The sequence below is a fragment of the Pholcus phalangioides genome, unplaced genomic scaffold (genome assembly GCF_987345545.1).
Source record: "Pholcus phalangioides strain wild (caught in Gottingen) unplaced genomic scaffold, Ppha-v1.0 ptg000014l_1, whole genome shotgun sequence".
In the NCBI taxonomy this organism is placed as follows: Eukaryota; Metazoa; Arthropoda; class Arachnida; order Araneae; family Pholcidae; genus Pholcus; species Pholcus phalangioides.
This window is the reverse complement of record NW_028301607.1, coordinates 28,256,921-28,279,807: the sequence shown is the minus strand read 5'-3', so window position 1 is coordinate 28,279,807 and position 22,887 is coordinate 28,256,921. Positions and strand designations below refer to the sequence as shown.

General features: G+C 36.2%; 1 protein-coding gene and 5 non-coding genes across 6 annotated transcripts; all 6 read right to left on the bottom strand.

Annotated features, from left to right (window-relative positions):
• RpS17 (ribosomal protein S17) lies at positions 1-22,883 on the bottom strand. Its single transcript, XM_089242068.1, has 4 exons — positions 22,757-22,883; positions 21,410-21,561; positions 1,442-1,613; positions 1-91 (listed from the first exon to the last, which is right to left on the bottom strand). Exons 1-4 carry the CDS (start codon positions 22,757-22,759, stop codon positions 29-31), a joined length of 390 nt encoding a protein of 129 aa, XP_089098194.1. The 5' UTR covers positions 22,760-22,883; the 3' UTR covers positions 1-28.
• LOC149078439 (small nucleolar RNA SNORD36) lies at positions 3,913-3,984 on the bottom strand. The gene has a single exon (XR_016193941.1). It is a non-coding gene; the product is annotated as a small nucleolar RNA SNORD36 (small nucleolar RNA).
• On the bottom strand, positions 7,509-7,579 carry LOC149078438 (small nucleolar RNA snR61/Z1/Z11). Its single transcript, XR_016193943.1, has one exon. It is a non-coding gene; the product is annotated as a small nucleolar RNA snR61/Z1/Z11 (small nucleolar RNA).
• LOC149078437 (small nucleolar RNA SNORD36) lies at positions 7,656-7,727 on the bottom strand. The gene has a single exon (XR_016193928.1). It is a non-coding gene; the product is annotated as a small nucleolar RNA SNORD36 (small nucleolar RNA).
• On the bottom strand, positions 8,968-9,036 carry LOC149078436 (small nucleolar RNA SNORD36). The gene has a single exon (XR_016193938.1). It is a non-coding gene; the product is annotated as a small nucleolar RNA SNORD36 (small nucleolar RNA).
• On the bottom strand, positions 20,664-20,738 carry LOC149078435 (small nucleolar RNA SNORD24). Its single transcript, XR_016193942.1, has one exon. It is a non-coding gene; the product is annotated as a small nucleolar RNA SNORD24 (small nucleolar RNA).
• Positions 22,884-22,887: the final 4 nt, after the last annotated feature.

Below are 22,887 nucleotides of genomic sequence, written 5' to 3'. Positions count from 1 at the left end.
TTGATATAAAGTTGTTTATTATCTAGATCTACACCCTTGGTCCACCAGCGAACGGCATTGCAACCTGAAGTCCGGGGATCTTGCCAATGTCCTGGAGAATAAAAACCGAAAAATGTTTCATGAACATGGCTTATTTTATCAATATAGTACAAATTTCATTTGATCAGCATTTTCACGATCATTGTAATTGTCAATATATAAGATCAATGTATGGCCACATGATTATCAAATCACAGAAGTGAGCCATTCTGCCCTCAAATCTTAAAGATGAGTAGGCAGACCCACAAACACCATAAATTCATGCAACTGCTACTTCCGATTGATCACTTCCGATTTGATGGAAGGCAGCATTTAAATAAAATAAATGTTGCAGACAATCGCAAATATAGTGGGGGGGGGGGGGCATACAGGATGGTCATAAAATAACCCTGCAGACATACAAGACTTTAAAGGCCACAAGAATCAACGAATGCGAATGAAATTAGAGATACAGGTTTCTCAAATCATGCACTGGATAATGAAGAGAAAAACGAAACTCTAGCCCTCAAGGTTGCCTCTGTGGTGGACATAGTGACCGACTCGCATTGCAGGGTTCTAGGTTCGCGTTGCCACAATGGTGGCCGGCCGAAGCGGGCTTTATGTGGGAGCAAATGCGAGCCGATCTCACATTTTAAAAAAGTGTCTCCACAGAGAACAAGCCTACAAACAGTTCAAATATACAGACATTAAACTTCACTTCTGAAATATAGATGACCGCACTGAAAAATCAGACAACACTAGATACACACTCACACTTCCGGCACAACTCACTAGGCAATAAATTGTCCATGACAATAGACCAGAGTTGTGCTCGTTTGAAAAAAAAAAAGCCCTCATGGCTAGGGTCACAGCAACAAAATTCCAACATATTCAAATAGCAACACTCACTTTAATGCATTGCTAAGTGATCCACACGGCAAAAGACCATGAATGGAATTAGAGCAGCACCAGTAGCATCACAAACGCCGGCACAGAACCCAGAGAAAGAAAGATCCCATCAAGGGGTTGGTGCACTAACCCCTTAGGGAGAGGTGGGGAAAAAACGTTGAGACAGTAATAGTAAAAAAGCCAGTTTTTCGCTTTTCTTCTCACTCTGAGCGCGTAATCTGAAACACCTATACCTTGAATTTCATTTGTAGATTTTTTGCAGTTGTTTGGGACTTATATCAGCCAAGTTATTTTATGACTACTTTGTATAGACCCACACTCAATGCGGATCTTGTTGCCAACAAAACTGCTTGTTGCATCTATCTTCAATTCTCATATATAACATTTCAAAAACTAACCCATTCGCATCTTGAAGCAGAATGACTCGCTAGTGTGATACTCAAGAAAAACCTGTTTCAAACAACAAACATTGTCAAAACAACGAACGCAGGGAAAGAGAAGAAAAAAAAATTACCATCTGTTTCAACATTTCTTCAGTATCTGGATCAACTTCAATGACATCCATATCAATAGCAGACACTTCTGGAACGTAGTTATCCCTTCGTTCACGCTCCTCTTCCTGCAGCTTGATGGAGATTCCACGCACGGGACCTCTCTGTATACGCTTCATCAAATGCGTCACGAACCTATGAGGGAAACAAGAAATTCAAATTTTCCCCAAATTAACACCAAGTATGAAATCTATATCTATTATCAATCAATGTATATATCAAATAATGAAACCCATGACGATGAATACACATTTTTTTAGTTATTTGAGCTTCAGGTCTCAGATCGCAACCCTATGACATCAGTCTACTTAGTAGCATAACTGACAGAGGCATACTAATCACAGACCGTGTGAATCGAGAAGAAATCCTTTTCATGTTTTTCTTACTACAGTAGAATATTTTTCAGCTAGCAGATCAAAGTCTCTGCCACAATTCATTACTTAGGAGAGTTTCTATTATCAATAAAAAAAGTTTTCTTGGGCATGTAATTAGGTAGGTAATTATGAACATCCGTGTAGTTGACTGCAGACTTCTAGTCTCAGAGCAACCCATTTGTCAACATTCTCAGTAGCAGAACTGACAAAAAAAAATCATCACTGACTATAAAATTAAAACCTGTTGCCAGGTATGATAAAAGTAAAAGATAATTGTATCCTCCCCCGGCATGGCATAAAAATGAAAGACACCAACTTTTTGAATGTCTGAGTCTTGTCCATTCCCGGCACACCGGAAAAAGAAGGTTCAATGAGAATCAAGTGACACATTGAGAGGACCTACATCTATATTAAATAAAGTATTTTTCACTTTAGCAAACTCTTGTTTTGTCTAAGAATATCACAACGATAATGGAAATTGAGCATATACTTATTGACGTAACCTGATTATCCCCAGTATAATATGAAATACAGATACAGTGTTTTGAAGTTTTTTTGCACACTCAGAAATTGAAGAAGCATCCTGTCGCACTTGTATTAAAATATCATGTTTTGCTTTACATTTCCCCTTTTCTTGCTTTTCTAATTTAAATTTCAAACACATGAAAGAATACGTAAATACTTTGCAATCTATCGATTTTTCTATTTACCTCACTTAATCTATGAGAATGTATCTTAGTATACGACCTTTTCTAATTTTATGCAAAACCAAGATTTATGATAGCAAAAGCAAATAATATGAAATTTGAACTATCTCGATGCAGTTTATAAAACGAAGGATTAGCGTCCATACATAGTAGACTCTCGCTAATCCAGCACATATCAGACCAAGGTGCGACGGATTACTGGAAGTTGGTTGAAAAAGCCCACTTAATTTTCCAGAATATGGGATTCAAATTGCCAGACAGGCTGGACACCCTGACTGTTTTACAGTATGCCGGCTAATACAGTAATTAAATAAGAACCTTTGAACAGTGTCATTCAACTTCAACAGTCTCAGAGCCATATTTCTACATCAGATTTCTCAGTAGCAGAACAGACATGAAAAAACTCATCATAGACAATAAATTTGGAAAAATTCCTTCCCAGTTGTCAGGTACAGCGAAATGGCCTTCAGACCATACATCTCAGTGAAATCCAACAGCCTCAGAGCCATATTTGTACATCAGACTTTTCAGTAGCAGAACTGACATGACAAAAACTCATTATAGACAACGAAAATTGGGAAAAAACTTTTCCAGCCTGTAAGCATAAAGTGATGCGGATATTCAAAGGAATGTTCTCGTAACTATATATATTTTCATGCCCACATATATTCCACACCTCAATCTAATCTGTATCGTAAGATTTCTCAAAGACCTTCATTGCATGGTCAAACCAACAGAGAACATTGCTATTTCAAGGTTTCCAGCAAAATCAGCTTGATCATTTCCCTGACCAAAACGCCAGAAGAATATTTTGAATAATAATTTTTGTAGTTTTTTTTTTTAGTTTTCTTGACTTTTATCAACTATAGTGACATCTCACTTCTGCGTTTGTGCACGGAACAAAGAAAAGAGAAGCATAAGTGAGAAAGGCATACAAGTGAATATTATTTACCCATATCTTTGACCAGAGCCTTATAACCGAGATCACTGTATTCGTATTTTCCCTTGATACAAATAAAATTTTAGGCACTCATTTGAATTCTTCAGTCTTTGGGAAATTTCTTTTCCCCACAAAAGGGAAAAAATCCAAAAATAATCTCCCCACATCTCTGGAACTCCTTTTCATTTACGAAACGACAACATTAATTCTGAAAACTTGGTTTTGTCCTTAGATACCAATTTATTAAACATGCATACAAAGTTCTAAGTGGATACCAATTCTATTAGTTGCCATGGCAATCTAATGCCTGGGATTCGCCACGTCGTTTTGATTATAATTAGCACAGACGATTAGCTGCATCTCTTAAATTGATGCATATTAGATTGTCCGAAAAAATGATTATCATATATGCAAGTGCTCAGAGAAAAAGGTTTTCTTCAAAAGATCATCAGGTGAAGAAATTCAATATCTTCACATCACAGCACAAGCAAGAGAAAAAAGTGGTTTCATATTCAATTAGTGCCGCAAAACAAAGACCTCAGTGGATAATTAAATTTTTATACTAATCAACACTACAGCTAAAAATTTACCAAGTTATCAAACACCAGAACATAGTATATGTAAGAGAGATCACGACACCTCATTTTTTAATAACGGACAAGCCTCAGAGAAGTGAAAATTTACATCAGGTCTCAGCAGCAGAACTGACAAATGATAATCATAGACAAATCTTTAAATATAATGCCTATGCGATTTTTTTTATACAGAACACACTTTTTCTCACATTGCCAAAACAGCTATTTTCAAGAATCAGATGATCAGATAGAGCCAATTACCATATCACAAAAAGTCATTCAAGTTATACATCATATGATCCAATCCTATTAAATCAATGTCTCTTGGCACAGAAAAACATATGCTAGGAGTATTTTTATCCATTCTTTTATCTAGATGGTAATCAATCAAGTCTGTAAAAAGTCATTTTCAGGGGTGAGAAGTGACGAAGTCCATTTTGGAGCAGCAAAATATAGGATTCGGAACAGTTATTTATAAATTGGAAGAGCGAAATTAACTTACAAATTTATACTTTAGAATATTTATACAAATACAACGCCACAACAGGCAAATTGCCCAACGAGGTGGCTGCCTTAAGAACATCATGGATCCCCGAGCCATTTTTTGGAGGCCCTACCTACTACTGCTACACCCCAAATGCACCACCCCGCGGAACCCCCCCCCCAACGAACCCGTACATGCGGGAATGTGCGTGTACGTGTAGTGCAACCTGATGTAAAGTTTGTTTCTGTGTAATGTTTGTTATGTGTAGTGCTGCCATCTGCCACCAGTTTTTTTTCTAACTATGAGTGAAGTGTTATGATTGAATGATTTGTCGATGTAGGACTGTTGCTCTCTGTGGCGAGACTTTTTAACAGGGAGATCGGCTCGCATTTGCGCCTTGAAGTTGGGAACCACAGAAAACCAACTTCAGCCGACCACCACTGTGGGGTTCGAACCCGGATTCTCGCATCGCGAGTCCGTCACTATAACCACTCGACCACCACAGCGGCATACCCCCACCCCTTTTCAAAATATAACTGCACTGTCTTTTGTTATAAAACATCATTTCATCAGCTTGTTTGTTTTTGGTGTTTCAAGATAATTTGACACCTTGTCTGAATGGCGGCCATCATAAAATTTTTCACACCAGTCTATTTAAGAGAACACATTTTTTGCTTACTGAGGGCACTATTTGCTGCCTGGAACAGTAGTTTAAATAGGCTAAAATTTGTCAAGTTTTCAATTTTTTTATACTTGGAAAAAAATTATTATAAAATGGGAGAATTTTTGAGAATTCTACACTCATTATTTGGCGATAGCAAAAAGAACTAAATCAGGCTCTACACGTGAATGGTAAGAAAAAACACAAACTAGTCCCCAGAGGCAGATACAGGACCCTGAAAAAGTGTAAGGTTTAAGAAGTTAACGCATAGCTGCCAACGTTTGAAAATGAAAATTTGGGAGATTTTCGCGCAAACCCGTATTTTATGCTTAAACCACTCCCTAATAAATACAATAGGGATTTTTCCAAATAAAATAGGGATTTCCCAAACATAAAAGTTAAAGCATAGGGAATAAAATCCCTACTCAAAAACTGAAGTCAAATTAAAATAGGGATTTTACACACATGGAAGTTAAACCCTTGGGAATAAAATTCGTACGCGAAAAACAAGTGAAATTGGAGGCCAAAACTTCAATGATGTAAAAATATTGTGTTCAATCAGAAATGCTGCGAACAAACTTTCTGCGCGAATGACCCCAAAATCACCGGAAGATAAAGGAAAAAAGCAACAATTTTTGAAGAACACCAACTTTTTGTGACACTTGCTTGATGTTTTTTTTCATTCCACATGAGTGATGATGGCAGTCTTTTCATAACCAATGTTTATGTCCGCAAAACAACTTGTACAAAAAGAAAAAGTCTGCCCTCTTCTGGAACGTTTGATGAAAGCAAATTCATCAGAATAAGTATCTTTAAAATTGATTAAATATTTTTTGCTTATCAGTGTTCATGTTTTGTTATATCGCACGAAGGTAACTTCAAAAGAAATTTTGACCATACGCGTGCCACTATAATCTTCAATTATTATCCAGGACTATTGGCTGCTAAGCCATTTCCCTGCGCGATAAGACAAACAACTTTCTTGTTACCATCAGAGGGTTTGCAAAACTTCCTTAAAAAGGGAATTTCCCCATTTACGACGTGTGACGTCATTTCGAAAGGGGAAAAGTTCATGCCCCACAAGAAATTCCTTAGGGATTGTTTTCATAAGCGGGAATTTTTTTTTTTTTTTAATGAAGTAGGGAATGTTTAGGGACAATTAGGGATTTTTTGTGATTTTCTTAAAAATTCGGGAGATTTAAGAACTTTTCGGGAGGTCGAGTGATAAAGCTAAAATTCGGGAGACTTGGCAGCTATGTCAATGCACCCCCAATAGTTTTTCAATTTCTCAAAAACTTGATCTTCTTAAAACTGCCGATTCAATTAACATTATTTAGTTACTGCCCAGACTACCTTAAAAAAGTTGCATCGTTACATGTTTTACAAGGTCATAAGTCTACAAGCTTCATGAAATTGACAATCTGGCCCGTTATACACATGCTACTAAAAAAGGCAGGTTTATTTGCTACTAAGTAGTATGCTCGCCAAGAGTATACATGTACGTATACCTATAACAAGCAACCAGAGGCTTGCTTGTTATAGGTATACTTTTGATTTATGCATTGTTTTGTGTGTTTGCCATACTCAATACTCCGGATGAATAAGGATAAGTAATTTTTCACATGTAAGAAATAGATGTGATAAATGCGACACGTGTGTCAGTTTTCATGAATGAATATGAAAATTTGATTCCCACCACCCCCAAAGCAGAATGTTTAGTACTGTTCAGCAACGAGCCCTCGCCTGACCAGAAATGTCCCCATACATGTGTTTTTTGCACTTTTTCTTAAAATTCTTCCAAATTGTTCTGCGACGAACGTCGCAGATTTCGGCACAATCTGCTTTGGGACCCACCACTTTTCCACACATCTCAATTAATTTACATTTTTTAAGCCAAAATAAGTAATAAAAGCTGGGAGCTATGTTCTGACACTTAAAATTGTCACAAAAATTTATTTGTACTATATTTTCTGATCAATTATTCCTACACAAAAATGAACAGTCATTGAGAAATTAGTATTGTAGTCAACTCAATGTTTTTATCAAAAATAATAAATTTCAAAAGTTTTTAAATCACCTCAGAACCATTGTTACACAGCAATGACAAAACTAGCTTGTAGAACCCGCACACATGTGTTTAGACGTGTTTATCAGCTTCTTTCTCATTAACCGCACGTTTAAAAGAACAAAAAACAGTCCTGCGATTCAGTAGCATGCTCTTCAATAAGCTTGCTTATTTCGAATATATATGCTACTTCGTACCACATGTACACCAGCATAAAACAACAGATCTCAGAGTAGTTATGTTATCCATCAAGTTCATCAGCAGCAGAACTGACAAATATTACTCATCATTGACAAACTTCCACTCAGCATTGAAATCAATAAAAGGGAAAAAAAAACTGATACATGTATTTTAAACTTCAATACTTATTTATTGCTCAGGAATAAAATCATTTTCTCCCATAAAATCTTCAGGTGAAGAAATTCAGTATCACATCACAGCAAAAAGAAAAAGCTATTTAAAATTAAAATAGCCACATTAAAAATATCAACACACACTGACTGAGACCAATTTGAAAAAATACATCACCACAAACCTAGATAGATATTCAATTTTTTTAAATAAACAGTTGGATATTTCTATGGTCAATTATGCTCTTTTTTCCCCAAGATCTGGCTCCTAGAGCATTGGTGTGGCCCTCAAGTCGCCCCTGCCAAGATATCATAGCTGCCAAACTCTGAAGAACAAGAATTCGGGAGGTTTTCACACAGATCCAAATTCCGTACAAAAATAAATGCAAAAGGGAAATTTCAGGGATATTTTCTTGTTGCAAAAACTGACACCGTGCAAGCCATCACCAATCATGGTCAACCAGTAGGTTAAATCTTGGCTTTAATGCACCTGCATGCTGGCCATGTTGTCAGCAAGTCCATTTCCCCTCAGAATATTCAGGGGAAAAAATTCCCTGCTCGTGCCAGTATCATAGTTGTGCAGAAAAAAATCACCAGGCTCAGAATTGCCAATTTCTATGCACCACATCCAATTACCATGCGATATTTGCGAGCCAACCAGGAAGATTCTACACCAAAATAAGAAGAGAAATAGGATGCTATGTTTTAAAATGTGGCAGACCTGCTAGAATATCTGAATGATGTTTATGGCAATCCGCGTGGAGGATTTCTAACTCTAGGAAAAATGCTTGTTAAATACTTCTCAAAAATCAATTCTCGCAAACCAAAAAATCTCAGGCGGGCCAGAAACGGGACATATGGATAAAGCAGATACATGCGATTGTGCCAATTTTTGATTTCGAAAAAGACTGGATTGATGATAGGCTAATTGTTTTTTCTCCCCAAAAATGGATTTTTTTTGTGATTTGGCGAAATGGCGACAATTTACACAATGCTAATGAAGCAAGTTTTTTTAAGGTAAATTTTTGGGGAATATTTTTTTCTCTTAAATGTAGGTATTTTTACAATCACGGGTGAAATTTGGGAGATTACAAATTTTTCGGGAGTCCGGGAGATAGTAGAAATTTGGGAGACTTGGCAGCTATGAGATATTATTTGTATGCAGAAACGAATGTTCAGATAGAGCTAATTTACACAGATCACAAAACATCACTATGTAATTTATCATCATGCCAAATCCATTTCTGCATTTTTTTTTTTTAAATTGAAGCCTCCGAATGGACTCAATGATTAAAACGTAAGTTTTTAAATAGGCTCCATCCATCACTTATGTATTGCTCAGTAGCTATATTTTCTTCCACAAAATTTTCAGGTGAAGAAATTCAAGATCACATCATAGCAAATTTAAAAAGAGACCAATTTTTTTTGTAAAAAAAGTCTGCCAATCAGAACACATCAGAAAAAGTGACCAGTAATCTCAAAAATCATGCTGCCTACTAGGCTGGTGCAGGAACTAAGTATTCTACATACTAGAAGGTGTTCCTTCACCAATCGTTTTAAAAACACTTTCCCAAAAGTTGATAATCAACAAGATTTTCTTTCTAACATGTATCATATAAGGGTCTTACAATATAAGACCTTATGATATATATTAGAAAGAAAATCTGTTTTATTATTTTACTTTTAACAGCAAGTCTCAGAGTTTCAAAAGTTTACATCAGATCTCAGCAGCAGAACCGACAAAGTTATACTCATCACAGACAATTTGATAATAAAAAAATTTTGAATTTGAAACATTGTTGATAGATAAGACATTCTTAAAGAATAGTGTCTCCCAAAAAAGTGAAATATCACCCCCGTGAGCACTAGATCAAACCAGCGTGGTAGACCATACAGATCCAACACAATCCCATTGGTAAGCCCTGATACACAATACACATTTGAAAGAAAAACCTAGTTAGTAGGAGTAAATTTTGCTTTCAATCATGAACAAGTCTCAGACATGCGTAAATTTACATCAAATCTCAGCAGCAGAACTGACAAAATTACTCATCACAGACAATTTGTTCATAAAAAACCACCCTTTACACCAGGTACCTTCAACACGTACCCTGAAGTACCCAGAGTGCTCAATGCTCCAGTTCAATTACATGCTCCCGAGCACTTGATCGATGTTCAAATTAAACGTTGTACAAATTGCATTCAAGGATAGAAATAGTCTTCATTTCATGCATTTGTGTGGCAAACTTGCTGCAAAGGTGATCTTTCAATAATGGATACAGAAAGTGATCACGACTGGGAAAAGGTTGGCGCCATCTGCTTTAAACTTCAAAAACAGTCGACAGATCTGTTCTTACAGAGCAATGTGTCTGAAAATGGCAATATTGCTCCGGCAGAGGACAATAAAACAGACCAGACGGGTGGTAGAAGCTACAAATACAACACAGGATCCCATAGATTGGATTTGGGAGAGGCAGTTCTCCCAAAAAAAATTAATAAATTTGAAAGGTTATTATAAAGCACAGGCATGAGAATTTATAAGAACAAGAGTCTCAGAGATTCGGAAGTTAACATCAGATCTCAGTAGCAGAACTGACAGAGTTATACTCATCACAGACAATTTGATTATAAAAAAATTTTGAAGTTGAAACATTGTTGATAGATAAGACATTCTTAAAGAACAGTGTCTCCCAAAAAAGTGCAATATCACCCCCGTGAGCAGTAGATCAAACCAGCGTGGTAGACCATACAGATCCAACACAATCCCATTGGTAAGCCCCAATACACATTTGAAAGAAAAACCTAGTTAATAGGAGTAAATTTTGCTTTCAATCATGAACAAGTCTCAGACATGCGTAAATTTACATCAAATCTCAGCAGCAGAACTGACAAAATTACTCATCACAGACAATTTGTTCATAAAAAAACCACCCTTTACACCAGGTACCTTCAACACAGTGCTCCCTGAATTACCCAGAGTGCTCAATGCTCCAGTTCAATTTCATGCTCCAGAGCACTTGATCAATGTTCCAATTAAACATATTGTACAAAGTACATACAAGGATTGAAATTTTCCTTTCATGCATTTGTATGGCAAACTTGCCACAAGGGGTTTCTTTTAACAATGGGTAAAGGCAGTGCTCGCTACTGGAAAAAGGATGAAGACCTCTACTTTAAACTTTAAAAGCAGTTGTTAATGTTCTTACCGAACAGTGTTTCGAAAAATGCCTAATACTACCCCTGGCAGAGGGCAATAAAACAGGCCAGACTGGTGGTAGAGGCTACATATACAGCACAGGTCTTATAGATTGGTTCGGGGGAAGGGTAGAAGTTCCTGTGAAAAATAAGTTTGAAAAGCTGTTATAGAACACCAGCATGAGAATTTATACAGAAGTCGTCTCAGATTCAGAAGTCAACATCAGATCTCAGCAGCAGAACTGACCAAGTTACTCTCATCACAGACAATTTAATTATAAAAACATTCTTTGAATTTGACACATTGTTGATGGATGAGCCATTCTTAAAGAACAGCATTTCCAAAAAAACGATGCCCCAACCTCCAGTAAATAAAAGTATAACTAATGAGAAAATCTGGCTATTTACTTAAAAAGTCTAGCAAATGTACCTTTGAATGTTTAAAATGCTCTATGGGCATAATTAGAGTTAAAATAAGTAATAATACATAAGAGGTACCGTGTTACCCATATTTCACAAAACATAGCAGTGTTTGTCGGTATCATTTGGTGCCTGACTACTCTAAAGAAATGTCCAGTTTCTTTAACAGCGCTTTCATGAATTTTATATTTACTGGGTATTTTTGCTATAGGAATGGTTTTTTTTCATTTCGCGAAATAATTTTAATTGACAGATTTGTAGAAGCCCTCAATTTCCCACCCATCAACAATTTTCAATAATAAATTAAGAACTATGCTCACAACTGACAATGTTCCATATTTTCCGGTATAAAAATCCAGATTTTTTTTGTAATTTCTATTCTGGAATATGGTCAGAGTCATGGCCAGCACAAGGGGTGGGCTGACAAGGCTCCAGCCCTGGGGCACGGGAGGATTTTAATCATTTTTTGTTTTTCACACTATAAATTCCTCATAAAGGGGGCCCCGTAAAAGATCCCAGCCTAGGGGCCCTGCTTCAGGATGTGGGGGCCATGGTCAGAGTAATAATAAAGAAAATATAGCTATCAAATTATCTACCCGCCATTTTCCGATTAAACACCATACATAAACAGGGTTCATACAAAATACCCTAAACAAAAATTAAGGACTTTTTAAGGAGTTTCAAGCAGTTTTTAAGGAGTCATGGCAAACTCCATAACTTATAAGTTTTACAGCAAAAAATGGAGCGGGGCAAATTTATTTTTCATTTGCCAAACAAATTTTCCCACTTCTCAAAAATATAGATGTAGAAGTGGTGCAGAAATTAAAACTTTTGATTTGTTACCCAACATCATAAGAATTCCTAAAATAATCAATCTACATACATACTTTTCTGTTGTCACTAAAGTAATCTAAAACTTGCAAGTTTCATGCAAAAATATAACTCGTAACAGCATCACATAAATTACAAAAATTCTATAAGTGATATTCATTCCCCCTCCCCAATTATTCAAAATAAAAATCAACAGCTGACAAAAGATTTTTCTTACAAAATTATATATTTGCAGCAACTCTTTATTCATCTCTCGCTCAAAGTGGATCAACACATACACAAATTCCTTAAAATTAAGTTTTTCAATTTTCCTTCTTGTTTTTCAGTTATACTCAGAAAGAAATTGTTGCAAAATGAGAGCAAATTTCAGGACATGCAACACAATGTTTGGCGATTTAACACTCATCATTTGGCGAAATTTACAAATTAACACTCATAATTCGACGGACTAGCGCTTATTCATGAAATGAATTTTTTCTCCCACGAAACATCGGGATTTGACACAATGACGATCGACCACTGTAATTTCTGCTGCTTGCAGTGTCGACTTTCTTACTAAGAGTAAACCATCTTCAGCTGTACGATCAAGGATATGATCAGGGTTTTACGATGAAAAGCCCGATAATTTGAATAAGGAGCTGCAGTTACCACAATCCGATTTTCAGGACAAAATCGAGGGGGGGGGGGGGAAAGTCAACTTTTTTTAGAAACAGCTGGAAGGATTTTAAGGACCCTTAAAAAAAGAAATGAAAATTAATGACTTTTTAAGGAGTTTTCAAGCACCATACGAACCCTGATAAAGTTTACGTGCGAACTGGCCATGTTTGTTACACCCTATTCATACAGGCTACTGCACCTTAAATCTGGGTGGTGTGAAATTACAAGAGAATTTTCATGTACAGACGCGCCAACTTTTGAAATCCAGATTCCCCCCCCCCCGACACTCATAGACACGATCAAAAAAGAAGTGCATGGAAAAAAAAAATAGATTTTTTTTATAATAAATTAAGAAAAAGTTACACCCCCCCCCCAAGGCAGATTCTACGTTGCCCCCGAGAAGAATTTAATTGCATTGCATGTCAGTCTTTCCATGCACATAGGCGGAGATTGACTTGGAAGTCTGGGGGGGGGGGGGGGAGACACGATGACGATGTCAGCTCATATATACATTAGATCAGTCGACTCCACCTTTGACAGTTGGGGAGCAATGCTCCGCCCATGTCCATGCAGAATAGAGAAATCACATTTACATAATGTTCATAAAGTATAAGTGTTTCCTTTCGTGGATGCTATCAGTGATTGATAATCTTGGGCATATGAATTCTTGAAAGCTTTATATTTAGCTTATATAGCTTAAAGTTTTACATTTTCTTTCCGAAGATGTTTAATCGCGAGAAACGATTTAAAAAAAATTCAAATTACAAAGCTGCGGACGAAAAAAACCTATTTACCGCATGGCTGTTAATGAAATACGATTATACAGGAATTTCGGCAACCAAGGTCATGCCCCTGATAAATGATTGCTGATAAACGCTACGAAAACGAAGTCGCGTCTTTGCCAGTTAGTTAAATGCGGTCAGAGACTTTTTTACGGCTGCTCGATGGAAATGACTACGGCTGTCCTCTATGGGTGTTTTCCCTAACGACAACGGTAATCATCGACGCCACGACAGCGTGAAAGCTCACGTAAAATCTATCTAAGTTTCTGCCAAAATCCTGAGAAATTTTAACAAATCCGGAGAGCGGGAGGAAGGATGAAAAATCCAGAGTCTCCAGCCTAAATCGGGAGAGTTGGCAGGTCTGCATGTAATGGGGATGGAAATCACTTTCTAAAAATAAAAACTTTGCAGCAAAAACTGCAATCTTGATCTCTTTTCTTCATGCTTTTATAAGTTTTAAGATGCTGGCAATAATTGAAAACCGGCAATTTCAATTCATAATCTGGAAGCCCTGAGGAATGTCGTGAAATCCGGAAAGTTGGCAACTGTTTCCCTAAAAAGTATAATATTACCTTCTGGGAGAAGTTGAACAAACTAGTGTGGTAGTGGACCACAGATACAACACAAGATCCCATGGATAAGCCCCTATACAAGATGCATATATGAAAGAAAAACCTGGTTAATGGGCGCAAACTTCGCTTTCGATCATGAACAAGCCTGTCTCAGATATAATGCAAGTTTACATCAAATCTCAGCAGCAGAACTGACAAAATTGTACTCGTCACAGACAATTTGTTCACAAAAACACACCCTTTACACCAGGCACACAGTGTTCCCTGAAATACCCAGTGCTCAATGCAATCAATTAAACACCTTTTACATAATGCATTCGAGGATTGAAATCCTCATTTCATGCATAAGTAACAGTGATCTTTTGATGATGGGTACAGGCAGTGCTCATGACCGTAAAAAGGTTGAGGCCCCTGCTTCAAACTTTAAATGCAAATTGATAGATAAAATGTTCTTACTGAGCAATGTTGCCAGAGGCAACACTGCTCTGCATCATGCTGGAGGCATGATATTGCCTCCGGCAGAGGATAATAAAACAGACTAGACGGGTGGTAGAAGCTACAAATACAACAGGAGACCCTATAGATTGACTTCTTGCAAAAAAATCAATTAGAAAAATAAGTCTGGAAGGTTATTAGAGAGAGCACGAGCATGAGAATTTATAAGAAGGAAGTCTCAGAGATTTAAAAGTTGACATCAGATCTCAGCAGCAGAAATGACAATTATACTCATCACAGACATACAAAAAACATACGTTAAAAGAAATTAGAAGATAAGAGGTTCTTATAAAGCAGTGGTTCTCAACAGGTGCTCCGCAGAGCCCTTGGGGGCTCCTTGTGCTCTCCAGGGACTCTGCAGCCACTCTAGGAAACTAAAAATTGATAAAATTAAAAAAAAAGTTATCAATATTTTTAAATAGTAAAAATAAGTCAAACTTCAATGAATAATTAAAAAAATAGTCTATTGGGGCTCCGCATAGAATTTTTTACTTGAAAGGGCTCCACGAGTCAAAAAGATTGAAAACCGCTGCTATAAAGTACTGCTTCTGAAAGTGGATGATATCGCCCCTGGGGGGGGGGGGGGGGAAGAGAAGAAATTGAACAGAACCAGAGTGAAGGAGAATAGAAGCTAAAGATACAATTGAACCCTGTGGATTAGGGCTCCAGGCCGGGATTACACTATAAGTCTGATAAAAGATCTTTTATAAAACTTGAAAAATTTAACCAATAAGTGCATGTTACATTCGAGTAACTGCAACTGGTGATCTTATTGGTTGACAAAACTTTTATAGTGTAATTCTGGCCTAAGTGAGAAAGTGATGGAAATTTTTTTTCCGTTGAAAGAGGCGACGAGACAAAGAAGTTTGGAAGGCATTTATATAACACGGAAATTTATAAAACAATACAAAAAAAATGAATAAATCTGTATACACATCAGTTAAAAAAAATGTTTTGTGATTTTGCTTTTTATAATGAACAAGTCTCAGAGATACAAAAGTTAACATCAGATCTCAGCAGCAGAACTGACAAATTTTATGCTCATCATAGACAATGAATACCCCCTTTCTGATCTACAAAAACATACTGTGAAAACTGAATAGCTATAGTATAATCCCTTTTGGGGGAAAAATATCCAAAAGCATAACTTGTTATAGCAGGGTGGGGGGGGGGGGGGGGGGGGGCAAGTGTCCCTCATCCATTTCGGAGCAGCAAATTTCATTTTTGGAGCAGAAATTTTGAAAATGGAGCAGAACTAAACACGAACTATATCTGCAATATAAGGAGTAATTTTTCCGTGAAATGTGAAAAGTTTTGCCAAAAATGGTTGAAACAAATAATTCTAAATAAATTCCATTCACAAATTAAAATCCATTTAAATTTTTTCTGAATTATCTTACCTGTCATTAATAAAACGTTTATTACTGAAATGACGAATATAAATTATTACTCTTTTCAAATTAAGCAACATGCATACTGAAAACCTAGGCAGCAAGAATTTCTGCTGCTTGAACACCAAAATCTTATTCCTCCTGATATAGCAAAAAAAGTGCGTGCAGAATATAATAAGAGTTTCCGTGAAAAAAAAAAAAAAAATTGGCTTCTCACAGAATTTAAAGGAATTATTAAATTTAAAAGCAAAATGCAAAAAATGAGAAAAATATAAATACCTTATTTACTTAAAGAATTTCTCAACCTAATAGCATTTTAATAGATTACAAATCACGATTCGCTTTCAGAAGTACAGCATCTCAATGACTATTTTTTTCCAATTTTTTATGCACTTGAACATAAGATTTTGTATGTCTTATTACATTGAACATTAAAGCATTGCATGGACAGATTTTTCAATGTTCGAACAGACTTTTATTTATTTGTTAACAATGACAAACATCTTGTCATTGTCTTTCTCTTTTTCACTGTCTGTGTTACCATGTGCTGAAGATAAAAAAAGTCTTCACCAAAACTGGCAAAATTTTGAACTTTGGGCAGCTTTCAAAGTTACAAAGTTTGAATATGTCTGCCCAATATCTATCTATTCTCTGAACTGATTTCACTTCTTGTAATTGTTTGGATTGTAGTGCAACCCATTCATCACACATAATCAATAGTTCTGTTGGTGATACAATGTTAAACAACATCCCAGCAATACGTGAGGGAGTAATGTACCATCCCAGCAATGCACGAGAGGGAGTCCGAAAAACAAGAAAGGGTGAAAATATTTCATTCTCTCCAACATGTTTTGGAAAAGTAGGACATTAATATATATTAGGTATCTCACAGAAGTTATGTAAAATGAGCATGCCCTAGTACAAACTCCTTCCTCTGACTATTGTTAAGAGCATGCCCCTCCCCCACCAATGCAGTGGCGGACCGTGCGGCCTTATTGGGCGCCGCTCAAGGAGGGGTGCCAAATGGAGTTGAAAGGGTGAAAAAGGTTTGTCGACCAAAAAAAACGTGGTCATTAGCGCCAAAAAAAGGTTCTGCATGGCTAGAGATTTTTTTCTCTCGAGCCGGCCCCGTTCGCCAAATCCGGATTTTCGCGATGTGAAATTGTTACGATCGGCAACCGCCGACGATAACCACATGACCTCATAGTGGCTAGATGACAAAACTATGAATATTTTAGCTGGAGTTTTTACAGATTCTATTTTTTCCCAACGATCTCCGAAAAATTTCGGTAATTTAAACGAGTAAGCCAATCCTCTTTTCGATGCATGCCGTCTTAGAACGCAAGGTGGCAGCCACGAAATTACCGTTATTTTCAGTATATAACCTATAACCAGCAGGAGAAAAAACGGTCTCCGAAATCGAAAATTCAGCATATTTATTCAGGGACTTTGATAGCACGCCGGTTATACCAATAACAGTACAGGACTTTATGACTTTATACTTCAAGGTAGTATAACTACTTTCCAAGGTCACGAGATAACGCGATTGTGGTAGATGGTGGGAAGTGGGAAAAAAATTGAAGTTTCTCCCCCCCCCCGTATCTTTTTCCGTGTCTCGGAAAGAACGCGTCCCGTGAACAACATTTTCATGCGGATTTTTGTTTAATTAAGGGTATTTGACGTACTACAGTGCATTAGCGGTACCTCCGTGAACCACAAACAAGAATTGGCGCAAATGCGCAGGGATTCGGCGCCTTGGCGCACCATGTAGCAAGAGAACCGTTTCGGCGCAGTTTGGCACAGCTCTTGCACCCCTGTTATAGGCTTTCGCCAAGAAAGGAACAGAGTCCACTTCTTTCTTGCAGAAGAAGAAACTCCATAATTCCCAAAAAGAAATACTGTGAAAAACAAAAAAATGACAATAAAAACAATAAAATATTCTAGACCAAATATGGGATGGATATTAAAAATATAACACCCTAGACTAGATACTGGATTTATATTAAAAAAAAAAAAAAAAATTGGGACTCTTAAATAATGTGTCCCTTTCCATACACACTCTATGGAATAGAAATAAAAACCTAGACTTTTAAATAAAAAGGTGAGGGCAAAGTATCTCTGGGTTCAATAAAAACATGACTGCAGTATTAAAACTATAATGGCTAATATGCAAAAAAATTAATAAAATGGAAATATGAAAAGTGCAACTTGAGAAAATAAGATATTTCAACAAGGAAAACAATATAACACATTGAAAAAAGGTGTATACGGTACAACGTACAAACTACCAAAAAATATAATAAAAGAGAGAAAAGAGCCAGGATAGAATGGAAATTGCCAAAGAAAAAAGATTGTACTCTCTATAGCTGTGCTCTATACAAACTTAGTATGAAATTTTTTTTTCACGAAACATCTGGATTTAACACAATGACAATCGACTACAATAATTTCTGCTGCTTCCAGTGACGACTTTTTTTTTTTAAACGGAAACACTCGAATTTGCACTTTAAAGCTGAAAGGCATTGCAAACCATCTTCAGTTCCACGATCACGGACAATATCGGGGTTTCGCGATGGAAAGCCCAATCAGGGGCCGATAGTTCAAGTATAGTGGAATAAAACAAGCTCTTCTCGTAAAGAAACGTTTCATGGCTAGCAGGAACAAAAATTTTTTGCCGCCCTTTCTGAAATTCCGGGCATTCGGAAGCAAAATTTGCTATTTGGTGCAGAAAAATGCAAAAATACGCTATTGGAGCAGGATGGCGCAAGATATTAGTTTTGGCGCAGAGTTCCCACCCCTGTAAACTTGAAGGAACACAAAAAAAGCAGCTAAAACCAGTAAATACCAAACTCCCTGAATCTGAGTTTAGACTAATAAAATAGTAATCTAAACTTAAACTACGCATTTTCATAAAAATTCCAGTTTTTAAATAAAAAAATTGAATGGTTTCTAAATTAATAAAAATTTACAAAAAATGTATAATATTATGAAGTTATTTATATATAATTATAAAATTAATAATTTTGATCACAATATCATAATGACATCACAATCGTAGACTTTTACACGCATTTATACTTTTCAAATACTCCTGATGAAGAAAAATGAAACACAATTGAGAAATGAAAGATTTCCCTTTTCTGCAAATTCAATGACCACAAGATTAAGCCTTTACTGTTGTTTCCTTTGTGACATAATTTGTCAAAGATGTAGTTGGTTTCACTCACTCACCGCATCAAAATTCTTTACAGTTGGCTTGCACTCGCGTAAGCGCTAGAACAGAGAAGTTTAGCAATCAGGGGATTGTTCATGAACTCCTGATTTAACATGCTTGGCATGGTTCTGGATAACTTATCTGCCCATGTTGCGAGTTTTGCAGCAAAGCTGCCATCATGCTTTTACGGGTCATTTTCGACTGCTTCGATCCAATCAGCATAATGACGATTCAGGTTTTTATCCACCCACACAAGTTTTTTTTTATAACACATTGTTTTCAAATGAAAATGCCCACGTGGGAAATCAAAATATACATGCGCGTCATCCTTACGAAATTATCGCAACACAGCTTTGTACCCATGGCTTTCTACGATGCGTGGTTATGTTTCTGGAAACACTAGACACAGTTACGATAAGGTCGTAGCAATAGCAATACGCTTTTCCAAGCAGACTTACGATATTCTCGTTCCTCCTCCACAGAGTCTATAGTCTATATTGCAATATTTTACGAATTATCAATATTTATGATGTTATAAAATAAAAATGGGCCACTTTCCCCGACCCATACGAACCGTGAACTACCAAGCCAAAAAGATGCTTACACTCTATCATGATTATACTGAATAAATTACAATAAATCAAAGTTCTAGCATTGATTTATTTCATACAATAAAACACCAACAAGTTGCGTATTTGGAATTTCTTCGTGGGTTCAAAGAAGCATCAGACAAAGACATTGGTGGTTATAATTTGCATCATGAAAATCAATAGTAGCAAAAAATCATCACACGCTTCGCTAAATATAAGCTTTATAAAAACGTTGAGGACACAACAGAAACGCCATCACTGGGACTGTTATATCTTTTAAAAGACTATGTATATATATATAATTCTGTTTTCGCTGTTCAAGAATGTTCCAAGAATAATTCTGTCATAGTGAGGGGTTTCAAAAATTTTAAATAAAGATTTCGGAAACCTTTTAATGTTATGTCACTGCCAATTTTAAAATTTGCCTGTGACATAATACTAAATACCAAACATAATCACAATGAAAATAAATATAAAAAAACGATGAATCTGAATTCGAACAACATGCTGATCGCCCACGCTACCAACTCGGATAATTTTAGATACCGCTAGAAATTATAATAAAACCATTATTAGCTTCAAAAGTCAAAGTCACCTCCGCTTATAGTCTTCTGCTGTACACAGAACACACACCCAGCACTATGTATGTACACACATTTAATTCTTTTTTAAAAAAACTTGATATGGCTCAGGCATCAGACAAAAATACTGGTGGTTATGATTAAAATCATGGAAATCAATAGTAGCAAAAAGTCATCATATGCTCAACACTTTGTCTTTGATACACTTTTTATTTTACATACCACAGGCTAAAAATCAAAATATTCAATAAGAAAATCCACTTTAACAACAAATTACATCAATTTTACTAGATTCATATAAAGCATCAGACAAAGGTATTGGTGGTTGTGATTTTGCATCATCGACATCAATAGTAGCAAATTGTCATCATATGCTTTATCCAGGATGGCCAGATATCTCGGTGCATAATATCTGCACCAAATACAACTGAAAATTCTTAAGATTCATTCTAAATATATATATTTGGTCTTAAATTGCCATGAGATGAGAATTAGAAATGTTTGACCAGAAATATATACAGCTTTGTGCACTAACTTTTAATATAAACGGTGTAAGCCAGGGCTGTCTCAGCAGTGCCTGGGCGGGTCTATGCATTAAGACAGCACCAGGGTAAACATGTTTTCAATTACCACCAGACACTTAGATCCCTAAAGCAGAATGTTTTGTGATGTTGTGCAACAAGCCCTCAGCTGACTGAAAATGTTCTGCAGTAAAAATTTGCATTTACATAATAGCGGTTTTTTTTTACACTTTTCTTAAAAATTCTTTCAGATTGCTCTTCAACAGCACTGGATGTTTTGCGACGTACGTTGCACATTTCGGCATATTCTGCTTTGGGGGCAGAATGTTTTACATTGTTCTGCAACAAACCCTCGGCTGACTGAAAATGTGCTGCAGTAAAAATTCCCATACCAATGTTTTCATTTTTCTTAAAATTCCTAGATTGTTCTGCGTTAGCACTGATTATTCTAAAACATACACCGTAAATATATTCTGCTTTAGGAACTAAAGGGATTAAAAAAACTTTGACAAAAATTTATACTTACCCTGCAATTTTATTTCTAAGTTTCTTGCTGGGAATGGAAGCGATTTCTTCACATATCCTTTTGTTGGTATGAAAGTCCAAGGTGAGCCGTGTGTAATACTTCTCGATGATCACCCGAGACGCTTTCTTCACAGTTTTTGTTCTCACACGACCCTATTTAAATAAATGGAAAAATATTACATAAGATAACCTTTATGCTGGTGAGGATGCTTTGGCTTTTTCCAGTAGAAAGCATTCATAAACTGATTTAAAATCACTGATAACATACATCTTATGGCCACTATGCACTTATGATAAATTACAAAACTAATGTGTAATTCATCTAGATATACAATGCAATGCAAGGGATAATGCCACAGAATCTTGGTGGAAATGTGAGCTCCTGATTCACGAGGAATCCTGAGATAGAGATTATACCACAGACTAGAGACAACAAAGTTTCTTGAGCAGTCTTGAGTTGAGCTAATGATTATAGACACAGGAAACAACTTTGTGTAGGTGACACTCGCTAGAATTAACGATTAAAATTACTTGTAATCAGAATACAAAAACAAAGTATGACCACACTGGGCACATGACCAACAGTAGGAGACAAACTAATGATACATGAACTAGGAATAATATTTTTGCAACCACTTCGCTTGGTCAAGGCCTCTTGTGACTAATCTCGCCGGACCTTGCACACCATCCATCAACTTCAAAAACGGATGTTATTAAGAGTTGAGAGAAGTTAAACGATAACATAATTAACCGATTGTGACTTCGCTTTAAGTTTTCTTACTGTCCCCCAAGGGTTATGTTACACCGATTTGACTGTATTGTGAAGGCACATGGGATAAAACACGTATAAATACATCACCTACCCCTGCAGCAAGTTAACAAAAAAAAAAAACCCACGTGTTTTCGACACTTAAGCTAAATTTAATAAGTGAACGTATAATAAACTAAAACTTTTACCAATTAACAACGAGTGTATTGCGTATTAAGTAAAATTCTATTTCAGCGGGTAAAAATATTGCAATAACGTTGTACTTTAGTACGGCGTAAATAAACCATTACCTTGCAATGTGAACATTTGCATGATTGTCAACATGAGTATTATTTCTTACAAGCATAAAAACAATAATTCTCAAATAAATTAATCACATTATTATAAAATACATTGCTCACGGCACTATAACATGCCTCTGGGTTGTCAACTATTTCGATCTCAAGTAAACATATATCTCATCCTAATTGAGGTAAAAATATTACAAAAGGAATTATGGAAGACCTTTTATAAAGAAAACAAATTATGTATTCAATATTTCACTTGTTTCATAGCGATTAAATTAGATTCATAACTTACCATTTCTCTCAACGTTATTTTCACAGCATCTGATCAACAATAATGGTACCTATGTTGCCAATAAATTTGAAGTAAACTTTTCACAGAGGATAGTGAAATCGAAATGGAGCAGCAATAACGTATAGTATTTT

Excerpts from the sequence above, each read along its gene's own strand:
- RpS17 (XM_089242068.1), bottom strand. Across the intron at positions 1,614-21,409 it reads CTTAGAAATAAAATTGCAGG|GTTCGTGACGCATTTGATGA; the intron begins GTAAGTATAAAT and ends TTTCCCTCATAG. Across the intron at positions 92-1,441 it reads AAGAAATGTTGAAACAGATG|GACATTGGCAAGATCCCCGG; the intron begins GTAATTTTTTTT and ends TTTATTCTCCAG.